Genomic DNA, 15,811 nt, shown 5'->3' on the forward strand with positions numbered 1-15,811 from the left:
CTGTGTCTCTAGCTATAGTGGAATGGGAGGGTTCTGTGTCTCTAGCTATAGTGGAATGGTAGGGTTCTGTGTCTCTAGCTATAGTGTAACGGGAGGGTTCTGTGTCTCTAGCTATAGTGGAATGGTAGGGTTCTGTGTCTCTGGCTATAGTGGAACGGGAGGGTTTTGTGTCTCTAGCTATAGTGGAATGGTAGGGTTCTGTGTCTCTAGCTATAGTGGAATGGTAGGGTTCTGTGTCTCTAGCTATAGTGGAATGGTAGGGTTCTGTGTCTCTAGCTATAGTGGAATGGGAGGGTTCTGTGTCTCTAGCTATAGTGGAATGGGAGGGTTCTGTGTCTCTAGCTATAGTGGAATGGTAGGCTTCTGTGTCTCTAGCTATAGTGGAATGGGAGGGTTCTGTGTCTCTAGCTATAGTGGAATGGGAGGGTTCTGTGTCTCTAGCTATAGTGGAATGGGAGGGTTCTGTCTCCACTGTTACATTCACTGTGTGTTGATATGCTGTGGGAAATGGAGACACTTTTTTTGCCTGTAGACATTGTTCTCTTGGTCTTACGACTCTGCTGCAGAATCACCACATCTAATTTTCTGGAGAAAATTAAAATAGGATTTTAACCCCAGAAGGTTCTATTAAAATGATGATGATAAATAATGATGATGATAATTATGAAGATAATTATAATAATAATAATAATGATGAAAAGAATGTTAATTATAATAATGATGTTGATGATGATGATAATGGAAATAATGATAATTAGAATAACGATAATGATGATGAGGATAATAATCATGATAATGGTGTTAATAAACATGACAATAACATTAATGATGAGGATGAAAATAATGATCATGATAAATATAATAATGATGATAGTGATAATGATGATAATTATCATAACAATTATAATAATGATGAAAATGATTATGATAATGAAGATGAAGATAATGATAATAATTCTAATAATGGCGGTTTTGGAGCAGTGGCTTCTTCCTTGCTGAGCAGCCTTTCAGGTTATGTCGATATAGGACTCGTTTAACTGTGGATATAGATACTTTTGTACCTGTTTCCTCCAGCATCTTCACCAGGTCCTTTGCTGTTGTTCTGGGATTGATTTGCACTTTTCGCACCAAAGTACGTTCATCTCTAGGAGACAGAACACGTCTCCTTCCTGAGCGGTATGACGGCTGCGTGGTCCCATGGTGTTTATACTTGCTTACTATTGTTTGTACAGATGAACGTGGTACCTTCAGGCGTTTGGAAATTGCTTCCAAAAATAATCTGTCTGTAAACAATTGTTGGAAAAATTACTTGTGTCATGCACAAAGTAGATGTCCTAATCGACTTGCCAAAACTATACTTTGTTAACAAGAAATGTGTATGTGGGGGAAAAAGAGTCCAGTATGCTCTGGGTTGAATAGCGCTGTGCAGACTGGCAGGAGTTGTCTGGGCTAAAGGTTAGCGGATGACCGCAGTGGCTAGCTGACTACTAGCTAGTTAGCTGGCTAGCTTCTGTCGGGGGTTCCGGTTCTTCTTAAGTAAAGAAAATAGCAGATCCGTACCACATTGGGTGAGGCGGATTACAGGTGAATATGTTGGAAGTTGAGGTTTAAAAAATATATTTTTTTTAAATAAATACGAAGAAAAAAAATATATACACGGGACACGACGAAGACAAAGAAACCTGACTGCTACGCCATCTTGGATATGATGATGATGATGATAATAATAATGAAGCTAATGATTATTATAATAATGTTAATGATTATAATAATGTTGATGATGATGATATATTTGATTTTAAATGCTTCTAAATGTTGATAGAACCTTTATGATCAGAGGATAAAATAATGGCACCCCTCTCCTCCTCTGTCAAAATAATGACACCCCTCTCCTCCTCTGTCAAAATAATGGCACCCCTCTCCTCCTCTTTCTAATTAATGGCACCCTTCTCCTCCTCTGTCAAAATAATGGCACCCCTCTCCTCTGTCAAAATAATGACGACACCTCTCCTCTCCTCTCCCACAATTCCATCTCCCAGAATGCACTGACTTCTCTCCTCCGGTGGCGGTGATGCTGATGGTCTTCCTCTGTCTGGAGGCCTTCCTCTTCCTCACCTTCACCGTGGTGATGTTCGGAACGCAGATCCACTCCATCTGCAACGACGAGACGGTGAGGCACCCAGCACGCCACACGCTGTGGTCGTCACCCAGCACGCCACACGCTGTGGTCGTCACCCAGCACGCCACACGCTGTGGTCGTCACCCAGCACGCCACACGCTGTGGTCGTCACCCAGCACGCCACACGCTGTGGTCGTCACCCAGCACGCCACACGCTGTGGTCGTCACCTACTTAAAGGAACACTTGACAAGGTTTACGGCAGTGGTGGGAAAAAAACTACTCAATTTGTCATACTTGAGTAAAAGTAAAGATACTTTTAATAGAAAATGAATCAAGAAAAAAGTGGAAGTCGCCCGGTAAAATACTACTTGAGTAAAAGTATTTGGTTTTAAATGTACTTAAGTATCAAAAGTAAAGGTACAAATACAGTTGTAGTGGGAAGTTTACGTTCACTTAGGTTGGAGTCATTAAAACTCGTTTTTCAACCACTCCACAAATTTCTTGTTAACAAACTATAGTTTTTGCAAGTCAGTTAGGACATCTACTTTGTGCACGACACAAGTAATTTTTCCAACAGTTGTTTACAGATTATTTCACTTATAATTCACTGTATCACAATTCCAGTGGGTCAGAAGTTTACATACACTAAGTTGACTGTGCCTTTAAACAGCTTGGAAAATTCCAGAAAATGATGTCATGGCTTTAGAAGCTTCTGATAGGCTAATTGACATAATTTGAGTCAATTGGAGGTGTACCTGTGGATGTATTTCAAGGCCTACCTTCAAACTCAGTGCCTCTTTGCTTGACATCATGGAAAAATCAAAAGAAATCAGCCAAGACCTCAGGAAAAAAAATTGTAGACCTCCACAAGTCTGGTTCATCCTTGGGAGCAATTTCCAAACGCCTGAAGGTACCATGTTCATCTGTACAAACAACATCTCAAGACATCAGTCAGGAAGTTAAAGCTTGGTCGCAAATGGGTCTTCCAAATGGACAATGACCCCAAGCATACTTCCGAAGTTGTGGCAAAATGGCTTAAGGACAACAAAGTCAAGATATTGGAGTGGCCATCAAAAAGCCCTGACCTCAATCCAATAGACAATTTGTGGGCACAACTGAAAAAGTGTTTGCAAGCAAGGAGGCCTACAAACCTGACTCAGTTACACCAGCTCTGTCAGGAGGAATGGGCCAACTTATTGTGGGAAGCTTGTGGAAGGCTACCCCAAAAGTTTAACCCAAGTTAAACAATTGAAAGGCAATGCTACCAAATACTAATTGAGTGTATGTAAACTTCTGACCCACTGGGAATGTGATGAAAGAAATCATTCTCTCTACTATTATTCTGACCTTTCACATTCTTATAATAAAGTGGTGATCCTAACTGACCTAAGACAGGGACTTTTAACTAGGATTAAATATCAGGAATTGTGAAAAACTGAGTTTAAATGTATTTGGCTGAGGTGTATGTAAACTTCCCACTTTAACTGTACGTTCTTTTCACCACTGGTTTACAGGAACGGTGAACCTCGGTCATTGAATGGTTCACTGGCTGTTTCCCTGTGTTTACATTCTGTCGCTTTTCAAATGAGGTGATTTAAATGGAGGTGTAGTTTGCTGAAGGATTTCAGAACCTGATCCTCGTTGTGGGGAAATGACCTCAGTTCAATCTGACGACTTTATTTCCACCACAACAGGCTCTCTGTGACTGGTGACCAAGTCTCAGTATGTGGGTGTAGGCCTCTGTCTGCTGCTTCTCCTAGCAGATAGCAGTGGTATTAACGACTGACTATCACAGTTCACCTCAAAGTAACTGGTCCCTCAGCCTAGTAATAATAACAGCTGGGTTAGTAACTGGTCCCTCAGCCTAGTAATAATAACAGCTGGTTTAGTAACTGGTCCCTCAGCCTAGTAATAATAACAGCTGGGTTAGTAACTGGTCCCTCAGCCTAGTAATAATAACAGCTGGGTTAGTAACAGAGTAACTGGTCCCTCAGCCTAGTAATAATAACAGCTGGGTTAGTAACTGGTCCCTCAGCCTAGTAATAATAACAGCTGGGTTAGTAACTGGTCCCTCAGCCTAGTAATAATAACAGCTGGGTTAGTAACAGAGTAACTGGTCCCTCAGCCTAGTAATAATAACAGTTGGGTTAGTAACTGGTCCCTCAGCCTAGTAATAATAACAGCTGGGTTAGTAACTGGTTCCTCAGCCTAGTAATAATAACAGCTGGGTTAGTAACTGGTCCCTCAGCCTAGTAATAATAACAGCTGGGTTAGTAACAGAGTAACTGGTCCCTCAGCCTAGTAATAATAACAGTTGGGTTAGTAACAGAGTAACTGGTCCCTCAGCCTAGTAATAATAACAGCTGGGTTAGTAACTGGTCCCTCAGCCTAGTAATAATAACAGCTGGGTTAGTAACTGGTCCCTCAGCCTAGTAATAATAACAGTTGGGTTAGTAACTGGTCCCTCAGCCTAGTAATAATAACAGCTGGGTTAGTAACAGAGTAACTGGTCCCTCAGCCTAGTAATAATAACAGCTGGGTTAGTAACAGAGTAACTGTTCCCTCAGCCTAGTAATAATAACAGCTGGGTTAGTAACTGTTCCCTCAGCCTAGTAATAATTACAGCTGGGTTAGTAACTGGTCCCTCAGCCTAGTAATAATAACAGCTCGGTTAGTAATAGAGTAACTGGTCCCTCAGCCTAGTAATAATAACAGCTGGGTTAGTAACTGGTCCCTCAGCCTAGTAATAATAACAGCTGGGTTAGTAACTGGTCCCTCAGCCTAGTAATAATAACAGCTGGGTTAGTAACTGGTCCCTCAGCCTAGTAATAATAACAGCTGGGTTAGTAACAGAGTAACTGGTTCCTCAGCCTAGTAATAATAACAGCTGGGTTAGTAACTGGTCCCTCAGCCTAGTAATAATAACAGCTGGGTTAGTAACTGGTCCCTCAGCCTAGTAATAATAACAGTTGGGTTAGTAACTGGTCCCTTAGCCTAGTAATAATAACAGCTGGGTTAGTAACAGAGTAACTGGTCCCTCAGCCTAGTAATAATAACAGCTGGGTTAGTAACTGGTCCCTCAGCCTAGTAATAATAACAGCTGGGTTAGTAACTGGTCCCTCAGCCTTGTAATAAAGCAGTTGGGTTAGTAACTGGTCCCTCAGCCTAGTAATAATAACAGTTGGGTTAGTAACTGGTCCCTCAGCCTAGTAATAATAACAGTTGGGTTAGTAACGGAGTAACTGGTCCCTCAGCCTAGTAATAATAACAGCTGGGTTAGTAACTGGTCCCTCAGCCTAGTAATAATAACAGTTGGGTTAGTAACAGAGTAACTGGTCCCTCAGCCTAGTAATAATAACAGCTGGGTTAGTAACTGGTCCCTCAGCCTAGTAATAATAACAGCTGGGTTAGTAACTGGTCCCTCAGCCTAGTAATAATAACAGCTGGGTTAGTAACTGGTCCCTCAGCCTAGTAATAATAACAGTTGGGTTAGTAACAGAGTAACTGGTCCCTCAGCCTAGTAATAATAACGTTAAAGCTTGGTCGCAAATGGGTCTTCCAAATGGACAATGACCCCAAGCATACTTCCGAAGTTGTGGCAAAATGGCTTAAGGACAACAAAGTCAAGGTATTGGAGTGGCCATCAAAAAGCCCTGACCTCAATCCAATAGACAATTTGTGGGCACAACTGAAAAAGTGTTTGCAAGCAAGGAGGCCTACAAACCTGACTCAGTTACACCAGCTCTGTCAGGAGGAATGGGCCAACTTATTGTGGGAAGCTTGTGGAAGGCTACCCCAAAAGTTTAACCCAAGTTAAACAATTGAAAGGCAATGCTACCAAATACTAATTGAGTGTATGTAAACTTCTGACCCACTGGGAATGTGATGAAAGAAATCATTCTCTCTACTATTATTCTGACCTTTCACATTCTTATAATAAAGTGGTGATCCTAACTGACCTAAGACAGGGACTTTTAACTAGGATTAAATATCAGGAATTGTGAAAAACTGAGTTTAAATGTATTTGGCTGAGGTGTATGTAAACTTCCCACTTTAACTGTACGTTCTTTTCACCACTGGTTTACAGGAACGGTGAACCTCGGTCATTGAATGGTTCACTGGCTGTTTCCCTGTGTTTACATTCTGTCGCTTTTCAAATGAGGTGATTTAAATGGAGGTGTAGTTTGCTGAAGGATTTCAGAACCTGATCCTCGTTGTGGGGAAATGACCTCAGTTCAATCTGACGACTTTATTTCCACCACAACAGGCTCTCTGTGACTGGTGACCAAGTCTCAGTATGTGGGTGTAGGCCTCTGTCTGCTGCTTCTCCTAGCAGATAGCAGTGGTATTAACGACTGACTATCACAGTTCACCTCAAAGTAACTGGTCCCTCAGCCTAGTAATAATAACAGCTGGGTTAGTAACTGGTCCCTTAGCCTAGTAATAATAACAGCTGGGTTAGTAACAGAGTAACTGGTCCCTCAGCCTAGTAATAATAACAGCTGGGTTAGTAACTGGTCCCTCAGCCTAGTAATAATAACAGCTGGTTTAGTAACTGGTCCCTCAGCCTAGTAATAATAACAGCTGGGTTAGTAACAGAGTAACTGGTCCCTCAGCCTAGTAATAATAACAGCTGGGTTAGTAACTGGTCCCTCAGCCTAGTAATAATAACAGCTGGGTTAGTAACAGAGTAACTGGTCCCTCAGCCTAGTAATAATAACAGCTGGGTTAGTAACTGGTCCCTCAGCCTAGTAATAATAACAGCTGGGTTAGTAACTGGTCCCTCAGCCTAGTAATAATAACAGCTGGGTTAGTAACAGAGTAACTGGTCCCTCAGCCTAGTAATAATAACAGTTGGGTTAGTAACTGGTCCCTCAGCCTAGTAATAATAACAGCTGGGTTAGTAACTGGTCCCTCAGCCTAGTAATAATAACAGCTGGGTTAGTAACTGGTCCCTCAGCCTAGTAATAATAACAGCTGGGTTAGTAACTGGTCCCTCAGCCTAGTAATAATAACAGTTGGGTTAGTAACAGAGTAACTGGTCCCTCAGCCTAGTAATAATAACAGCTGGGTTAGTAACTGGTCCCTCAGCCTAGTAATAATAACAGCTGGGTTAGTAACTGGTCCCTCAGCCTAGTAATAATAACAGTTGGGTTAGTAACTGGTCCCTCAGCCTAGTAATAATAACAGCTGGGTTAGTAACAGAGTAACTGGTCCCTCAGCCTAGTAATAATAACAGCTGGGTTAGTAACAGAGTAACTGGTCCCTCAGCCTAGTAATAATAACAGTTGGGTTAGTAACTGGTCCCTCAGCCTAGTAATAATAACAGCTGGGTTAGTAACAGAGTAACTGGTCCCTCAGCCTAGTAATAATAACAGCTGGGTTAGTAACTGGTCCCTCAGCCTAGTAATAATAACAGCTCGGTTAGTAATAGAGTAACTGGTCCCTCAGCCTAGTAATAATAACAGCTGGGTTAGTAACTGGTCCCTCAGCCTAGTAATAATAACAGCTGGGTTAGTAACTGGTCCCTCAGCCTAGTAATAATAACAGCTGGGTTAGTAACTGGTCCCTCAGCCTAGTAATAATAACAGCTGGGTTAGTAACAGAGTAACTGGTTCCTCAGCCTAGTAATAATAACAGCTGGGTTAGTAACTGGTCCCTCAGCCTAGTAATAATAACAGCTGGGTTAGTAACTGGTCCCTCAGCCTAGTAATAATAACAGTTGGGTTAGTAACTGGTCCCTTAGCCTAGTAATAATAACAGCTGGGTTAGTAACAGAGTAACTGGTCCCTCAGCCTAGTAATAATAACAGCTGGGTTAGTAACTGGTCCCTCAGCCTAGTAATAATAACAGCTGGGTTAGTAACTGGTCCCTCAGCCTTGTAATAAAGCAGTTGGGTTAGTAACTGGTCCCTCAGCCTAGTAATAATAACAGTTGGGTTAGTAACTGGTCCCTCAGCCTAGTAATAATAACAGTTGGGTTAGTAACGGAGTAACTGGTCCCTCAGCCTAGTAATAATAACAGCTGGGTTAGTAACTGGTCCCTCAGCCTATTAATAATATCAGTTGGGTTAGTAACAGAGTAACTGTTCCCTCAGCCTAGTAATAATAACAGCTGGGTTAGTAACTGGTCCCTCAGCCTAGTAATAATAACAGCTGGGTTAGTAACTGGTCCCTCAGCCTAGTAATAATAACAGCTGGGTTAGTAACTGGTCCCTCAGCCTAGTAATAATAACAGCTGGGTTAGTAACTGGTCCCTCAGCCTAGTAATAATAACAGCTGGGTTAGTAACAGAGTAACTGGTCCCTCAGCCTAGTAATAATAACAGCTGGGTTAGTAACTGGTCCCTCAGCCTAGTAATAATAACAGCTGGGTTAGTAACAGAGTAACTGGTCCCTCAGCCTAGTAATAATAACAGTTGGGTTAGTAACAGAGTAACTGGTCCCTCAGCCTAGTAATAATAACAGCTGGGTTAGTAACTGGTCCCTCAGCCTAGTAATAATAACAGTTGGGTTAGTAACAGAGTAACTGGTCCCTCAGCCTAGTAATAATAACAGCTGGGTTAGTAACAGAGTAACTGGTGTCTCTCCTCTCCAGGTTCCTCTCGTCTCCTAGTCTGACTGGACTACAGATCATTCTGGTCCAACTCCTTCAGTTATCCCCTGATATCCATGAACACATTGAACAAAATGTCTGTCCTGAATCGACCTAGTTGAGGCAAAAGTAGCTCTGGTTCATTAAAATAGTATGTTGACTAAAGTGTCTGTCTGTCTGTCTGTCTGTCTGTCTGTCTGTCTGTCTGTCTGTCTGTCTGTCTGTCTTTCTGTCGGTCTGTGCCTGTCTGCCTGTCTCTCTGCCTGTCTGCCTGTCTCTCTGCCTGTCTGTCTGCCTCTCTGCCTGTCGGTCTGTGCCTGTCGGTCTGTGCCTGTCTGCCTGTCTCTCTGCCTGTCTCTCTGCCTGTCGGTCTCTGCCTGTCGGTCTGTGCCTGTGTCTGCCTGTCTGTCTGCCTGTCTGTCTGCTTCTCTGCCTGTCGGTCTGTGCCTGTCTGTCTGCCCGTCTGTCTGTCGGTCTGTCTGTGCCTGTCTGCCTGTCTCTCTGCCTGTCGGTCTGTGCCTGTCTGTCTGTCTGCCTGCCTGCCTGTCTGTCGGTCTGTCGGTGTCTGCCTGCCTGCCTGCCTGCCTGTCTGCCTGTCTGTCTGTCTGTCTGTGTCTGTCTGTCTGTCTGTCTGTCTGTCTGTCTGTCTGTCTGTCTGTCTGTCTCATCTCCCAGGAGATCGAGCGTCTGAAGAATGAGAAGCCGACGTGGGAGCGGCGTCTGCGCTGGGAGGGGATGAAGGCCGTGTTCGGAGGCCCGCCCTCCTTCCTCTGGTTCAACCCCTTCTCCGGCCTGCGTCTGCGGCGCCTGCTGATGACACGTACACGCCGTAGTGGTGTGGAGTTCTCTGTCTGAGGGCTGAGCAGCCCAAAACACAGCTCTTCCCTGTCTGATACCCTCAGACCTCTCTGGACCGTCTGATACCCCCGCCGGACCTCTCTGGACCGTCTGATACCCCCGCCGGACCTCTCTGGACCGTCTGTGACCCCCGCCGGACCTCTCTGGACCGTCTGATACCCCCGCCGGACCTCTCTGGACCGTCTGATACCCCCGCCGGACCTCTCTGGACCGTCTGATACCCCCGCCGGACCTCTCTGGACCGTCTGATACCCCCGCCGGACCTCTCTGGACCGTCTGATACCCCCGCCGGACCTCTCTGGACCGTCTGATACCCCCGCCAGACCTCTCTGGACCGTCTGATACCCCCGCCAGACCTCTCTGGACCGTCTGATACCCCCGCCGGACCTCTCTGGACCGTCTGATACCCCCGCCGGACCTCTCTGGACCGTCTGTGACCCCCGCCGGACCTCTCTGGACCGTTGGACACATCATGGGGGTTTCGGTGGCACCCCTGGACTGATAGGATGGGGTGTGACCTGTGACTTACATAATGGAGAACAGCTGTACCCCCCATACACACTACAGGGGGTCTCCTGAAGTCCCTGTCTCTCTGCCCTTAGCCATGCTGGAAGCCCTTTTTCTGTCTCCACCCCACTGACAGGGAGACCAGTATCTTGGTCTGTCCTCCACACAGAGAGACTAGGGCTGAATATGGGTCAGTCCTCCACACAGAGAGACTGGGGCTGAATATGGGTCAGTCCTCCACACAGAGAGACGGGCTGAATATGGGTCAGTCCTCCACACAGAGAGACTGGGGCTGAATATGGGTCAGTCCTCCACACAGAGAGACTGGGGCTGAATATGGGTCAGTCCTCCACACAGAGAGACTGGGGCTGAATATGGGTCAGTCCTCCACACAGAGAGACTGGTGCTGAATATGGGTCAGTCCTCCACACAGAGAGACTGGGGCTGAATATGGATCAGTCCTCCACACAGAGAGACTGGGGCTGAATATGGGTCAGTCCTCCACACAGAGAGACTGGGGCTGAATATGGGTCAGTCCTCCACACAGAGAGACTGGGGCTGAATATGGGTCTGTCCTCCACACAGAGAGACTGGGGCTGAATATGGGTCAGTATTCCACACAGAGAGACTGGGGCTGAATATGGGTCTGTCCTCCACACAGAGAGACTGGGGCTGAATATGGGTCAGTCCTCCACACAGAGAGACTGGGGCTGAATATGGGTCTGTCCTCCACACAGAGAGACTGGGGCTGAATATGGATCAGTCCTCCACACAGAGAGACTGGGGCTGAATATGGGTCAGTCCTCCACACAGAGAGACTAGCCTGCCCTGCTCTGCTGTGAGCCCCAGCCAGTCAGCCAGCCAGCCAGCCAGTCAGCCAGCCAGCTAGCCAGTCAGCTAGCCAGCCAGCCAGTCAGCTAGCCAGCCAGCCAGTCAGCTAGTCAGCCAGCCAGTCAGCCAGCCAGTCAGCCAGCCAGCCAGCCAGCCAGTCAGCCAGCCAGACTGGATACATATTGTACATCTATTCACTTGTTCTGCGTACTGGTGCAGTCGTAACCTACTGTTCTATGACTGCGTGAGGATGTGAACAGGGTCCGTTTGCTTTTTTTATAACGAGCTCCTTTTCTGTCTGGCACGATCTGAAGACACCGTGTTGTGGTCGGACGTTTTAAACAGGACTTGTCTAGGACACCCAAGGACAGACGGGACAAGGGGGTGAAAATGACGTTCTGGTGTTAAGTACAGTCCAGGACTTGAACACTTCAGGCACCGAGGACAAACAGGTGACAGGGGATGAAGACTGTGTGTTTTTGATCTAGTGTGGGTTTTGTGGTGACGCTTCTCAAGAATCCAGACCAGAACCTGGTCCACCCTGCTTCTGGCCACAACCCAAGTGTACTGACTACTGATATTAAACAGCCTGAACATAGAGTCTATCTACTGAACGCAGACGTTCAGTGCTTCCTCTGCCCCTGAGCCTCGACGTACCCAACACCTGAACTATGCCCCTGATGCAACGGACTGAACAACGGGTTGAGCTGTGACCTGGACCATGTTCGCTAGACTCAAATGGGACAAAAACATTTAAACGGGTGGGGAGAGGTACTACCAGAATTTAGCTAATCCGAAACGCTGAAAAATGTATTTTTGTTGTTTCTTTGTATTTTATCTCATTGGTTGTTTTTTCCTCCATGTTTAGGAGCTGCTACGATGTTTCCCAGACCCCAAGTCCTGTCCCCCCTTTACCAATGTTTCCCATGTCCTGTTCCCCCCTTTACCAATGTTTCCCAAGTCCTGTCCTCCCCTTTACCAATGTTTCCCAAGTCCTGTTCCCCCCTTTACCAATGTTTCCCAAGTCCTGTTCCCCCCTTTACCAATGTTTCCCAAGTCCTGTCCCCCCCATTTACCAATGTTTCCCAAGTCCTGTCCCCCCCATTTACCAATGTTTCCCAAGTCCTGTTCCCCCCTTTACCAATGTTTCCCAAGTCCTGTCCTCCCCTTTACCAATGTTTCCCAAGTCCTGTCCCCCCCATTTACCAATGTTTCCCAAGTCCTGTTCCCCCCTTTACCAATGTTTCCCAAGTCCTGTCCTCCCCTTTACCAATGTTTCCCATGTCCTGTCCCCCCCATTTACCAATGTTTCCCAAGTCCTGTCCCCCCCATTTACCAATGTTTCCCAAGTCCTGTCCCCCCCATTTACCAATGTTTCCCAAGTCCTGTCCCCCCCTTGGGTGCACGTTTAGTTTCTGCCCACAGCACAACACAGCTGATTAAAGTAACCTACTGGTCATGAAGCTTTGATCAACTGAATCAGCTGTGTAATGTGGGGGGCCCCAGGACCCAGTTTGGGAAACATTGCTAACAGAAAGGAGCTTTAGCACCAAACTGCAAGATCATCTTTTTAATTTGATTTTAATGAGGACTGATGATGATGATGATGATGGACTGAATGAAATGCTGATGTCTTAGTGTACCCTCGTTTCCACCCCCCACCACAACCCCCTGTCTTACTGTACCCTCCCTACCACAACCCCCTGTCTTACTGTACCCTCGTTTCCACCCTCCCTACCACAACCCCCTGTCTTACTGTACCCCCCCTACCACAACCCCCTGTCTTACTGTACCCCCCCTACCACAACCCCCTGTCTTACTGTACCCTCGTTTCCACCTTGGGTGCATCCCAAATGCTGTTCCCTATAAACCCAGTGGACATAACCAAAACATTAAGAACACCTTCCTAATATTGACTTGGTGGATTATATATGACATTTAATCAGTCAGCTGTTGTATTTAAACATGTCCTTGTCCGAGACCTCTCAGTATTGAGTTGGTGAGAATAACAGGCTAACCGGATCTTTCTCTTCCGCTGCCCATCAGAGACGAATCGAGTCTGAGACAAGCTGCTCTTTATGCTGAATCAAGTCTTGAGACGAGCTGCTCTTTATGCTGAACCAAGTCTGAGACAAGCTGCTCTTTATGCTGAACCAAGTCTTGAGACGAGCTGCTCTTTATGCTGAACCAAGTCTTGAGACGAGCTGCTCTTTATGCTGAACCAAGTCTTGAGACGAGCTGCTCTTTATGCTGAACCAAGTCTTGAGACGAGCTGCTCTTTATGCTGAATCAAGTCTTCTGCTCTTTATGCTGAACCAAGTCTTGAGACGAGCTGCTCTTTATGCTGAACCAAGTCTTGAGACGAGCTGCTCTTTATGCTGAACCAAGTCTTGAGACGAGCTGCTCTTTATGCTGAACCAAGTCTTGAGACGAGCTGCTCTTTATGCTGAACCAAGTCTTGAGACGAGCTGCTCTTTATGCTGAATCAAGTCTTCTGCTCTTTATGCTGAATCAAGTCTTGAGACGAGCTGCTCTTTATGCTGAATCAAGTCTTGAGACGAGCTGCTCTTTATGCTGAACCAAGTCTGAGACAAGCTGCTCTTTATGCTGAACCAAGTCTTGAGACGAGCTGCTCTTTATGCTGAATCAAGTCTTGAGACGAGCTGCTCTTTATGCTGAACCAAGTCTGAGACGAGCTGCTCTTTATGCTGAACCAAGTCTGAGACAAGCTGCTCTTTATGCTGAACCAAGTCTTGAGACGAGCTGCTCTTTGTCTGGTCCCGTCTTAATGGTGGACTGGTGGTGTGAAGGGAAGACAAGCACAGCCATCCTTGTGCCCTGGCAGCCATCCTTGTGCCCTGGCAGCCATCCTTGTGCCCTGGCAGCAATCCTTGTGCCCTGGCAGCCATCCTTGTGCCCTGGCAGCCATCCTTGTGCCCTGGCAGCCATCCTTGTGCCCTGGCAGCCATCCTTGTGCCCTGGCAGGCTCACCGCTCTTCTGATAGACAGTCAGTCTTACTCTCTCAGTTTGACCCTGTTGGAGCTTTGGCGTATGTCCCAACTGGCACCCTATTCCCTATATAGTGCACTACTTTTGACCAGAGCCATAGGAAGTGCATTATTTAGGGAATAGGCAGCCAGTTTGGAACACACAGCCTTTAATACAAACTTCATTGGTGAAGCAATGGGTCTGTCAACCAATGGGAAGCTTGTAGTGACAGTCTTTATAACAACTGATGAAGGTTTGTTTCAGTCCACCATTTTGTTCCCCCTCAGCCCTCCTGACCTCATCTCATGATGAAGGTTGTTTCAGTCCACCATTTTGTTCCCCCTCAGCCCTCCTGACGTCCCTCATGATGAAGGTTTGTTTCAGTCCACCATTTTGTTCCCCCTCAGCCCTCCTGACGTCCCTCGTGATGAAGGTTGTTTCAATCCACCATTTTGTTCCCCCTCAGCCCTCCTGACCTTCCTCATGATGAAGGTTTGTTTCAGTCCACCATTTTGTTCCCTCTCAGCCCTCCTGACCTCCCTCATGATGAAGGTTTGTTTCAGTCCACCATTTTGTGCCCCCTCAGCCCTCCTGACGTCCCTGATGATGAAGGTTTGTTTCAGTCCACCATTTTGTTCCCCCTCAGCCCTCCTGACCTCCCTCATGATGAAGGTTGTTTCAGTCCACCATTTTGTTCCCCCTCAGCCCTCCTGACGTCCCTCATGATGAAGGTTTGTTTCAGTCCACCATTTTGTTCCCCCTCAGCCCTCCTGACGTCCCTCATGATGAAGGTTGTTTCAGTCCACCATTTTGTTCCCCCTCAGCCCTCCTGACCTCCCTCGTGATGAAGGTTTGTTTCAGTCCACCATTTTGTTCCCCCTCAGCCCTCCTGACGTCCCTCATGATAAAGGTTGTTTCAGTCCACCATTTTGTTCCCCCTCAGCCCTCCTGACCTCCCTCATGATGAAGGTTTGTTTCAGTCCACCATTTTGTGCCCCCTCAGCCCTCCTGACGTCCCTGATGATGAAGGTTTGTTTCAGTCCACCATTTTGTTCCCCCTCAGCCCTCCTGACCTCCCTCATGATGAAGGTTGTTTCAGTCCACCATTTTGTTCCCCCTCAGCCCTCCTGACGTCCCTCATGATGAAGGTTTGTTTCAGTCCACCATTTTGTTCCCCCTCAGCCCTCCTGACGTCCCTCATGATGAAGGTTGTTTCAGTCCACCATTTTGTTCCCCCTCAGCCCTCCTGACCTCCCTCGTGATGAAGGTTTGTTTCAGTCCACCATTTTGTTCCCCCTCAGCCCTCCTGACGTCCCTCATGATAAAGGTTGTTTCAGTCCACCATTTTGTTCCCCCTCAGCCCTCCTGACCTCCCTCATGATGAAGGTTTGTTTCAGTCCACCATTTTGTTCCCCCTCAGCCCTCCTGACCTCCCTCATGATGAAGGTTTGTTTCAGTCCACCATTTTGTTCCCCCTCAGCCCTCCTGACCTCCCTCATGATAAAGGTTGTTTCAGTCCACCATTTTGTTCCCCCTCAGCCCTCCTGACCTCCCTCATGATGAAGGTTTGTTTCAGTCCACCATTTTGTTCCCCCTCAGCCCTCCTGACCTCCCTCATGATGAAGGTTGTTTCAGTCCACCATTTTGTTCCCCCTCAGGCCTCCTGACCTCATCATCTCATCATCTCTCTGCTTATTTTGATGGCTTCACAACAGAGCCATTGTGTCACAGACTATTGATGATCATCAATCAACAGTTTGTTTTAATGAGATACGAGTCCCCTAATCAATACAATCATCAATCATGCAAATATCAGCCTTTGGATTTTAATGCCGTATCTTTTTTAAAATGTATCCATTTGATTCATGATTGTAGAAATCATTTGTTTTAAAATAAAGAGTCTGTGAACAACA

At 46.3% G+C, this 15,811-nt stretch overlaps 1 protein-coding gene and 1 long non-coding RNA gene across 2 annotated transcripts in view; both read left to right on the top strand.

The window, feature by feature from the left end:
* The window catches only part of LOC115203677 (palmitoyltransferase ZDHHC7-like), a 31,449-nt gene extending 21,165 nt beyond the window's left edge, over positions 1-10,284 (top strand). Inside the window, exons 6-7 of the mRNA XM_029768603.1 lie at positions 2,040-2,170; positions 9,389-10,284. Of these exons, the coding sequence (XP_029624463.1) occupies positions 2,040-2,170; positions 9,389-9,568 (311 nt within the window). The 3' untranslated portion in view covers positions 9,569-10,284. The remainder of the gene's footprint in view (positions 1-2,039; positions 2,171-9,388) is intronic.
* A 739-nt stretch (positions 10,285-11,023) lies between these two features.
* LOC115203692 (uncharacterized) lies at positions 11,024-15,811 on the top strand. Its single transcript, XR_003880222.1, has 2 exons — positions 11,024-15,463; positions 15,524-15,811. It is a non-coding gene; the product is annotated as an uncharacterized LOC115203692 (long non-coding RNA).

The sequence above is a fragment of the Salmo trutta genome, chromosome 12, assembly GCF_901001165.1.
Source record: "Salmo trutta chromosome 12, fSalTru1.1, whole genome shotgun sequence".
NCBI classification, from domain to species: Eukaryota; Metazoa; Chordata; class Actinopteri; order Salmoniformes; family Salmonidae; genus Salmo; species Salmo trutta.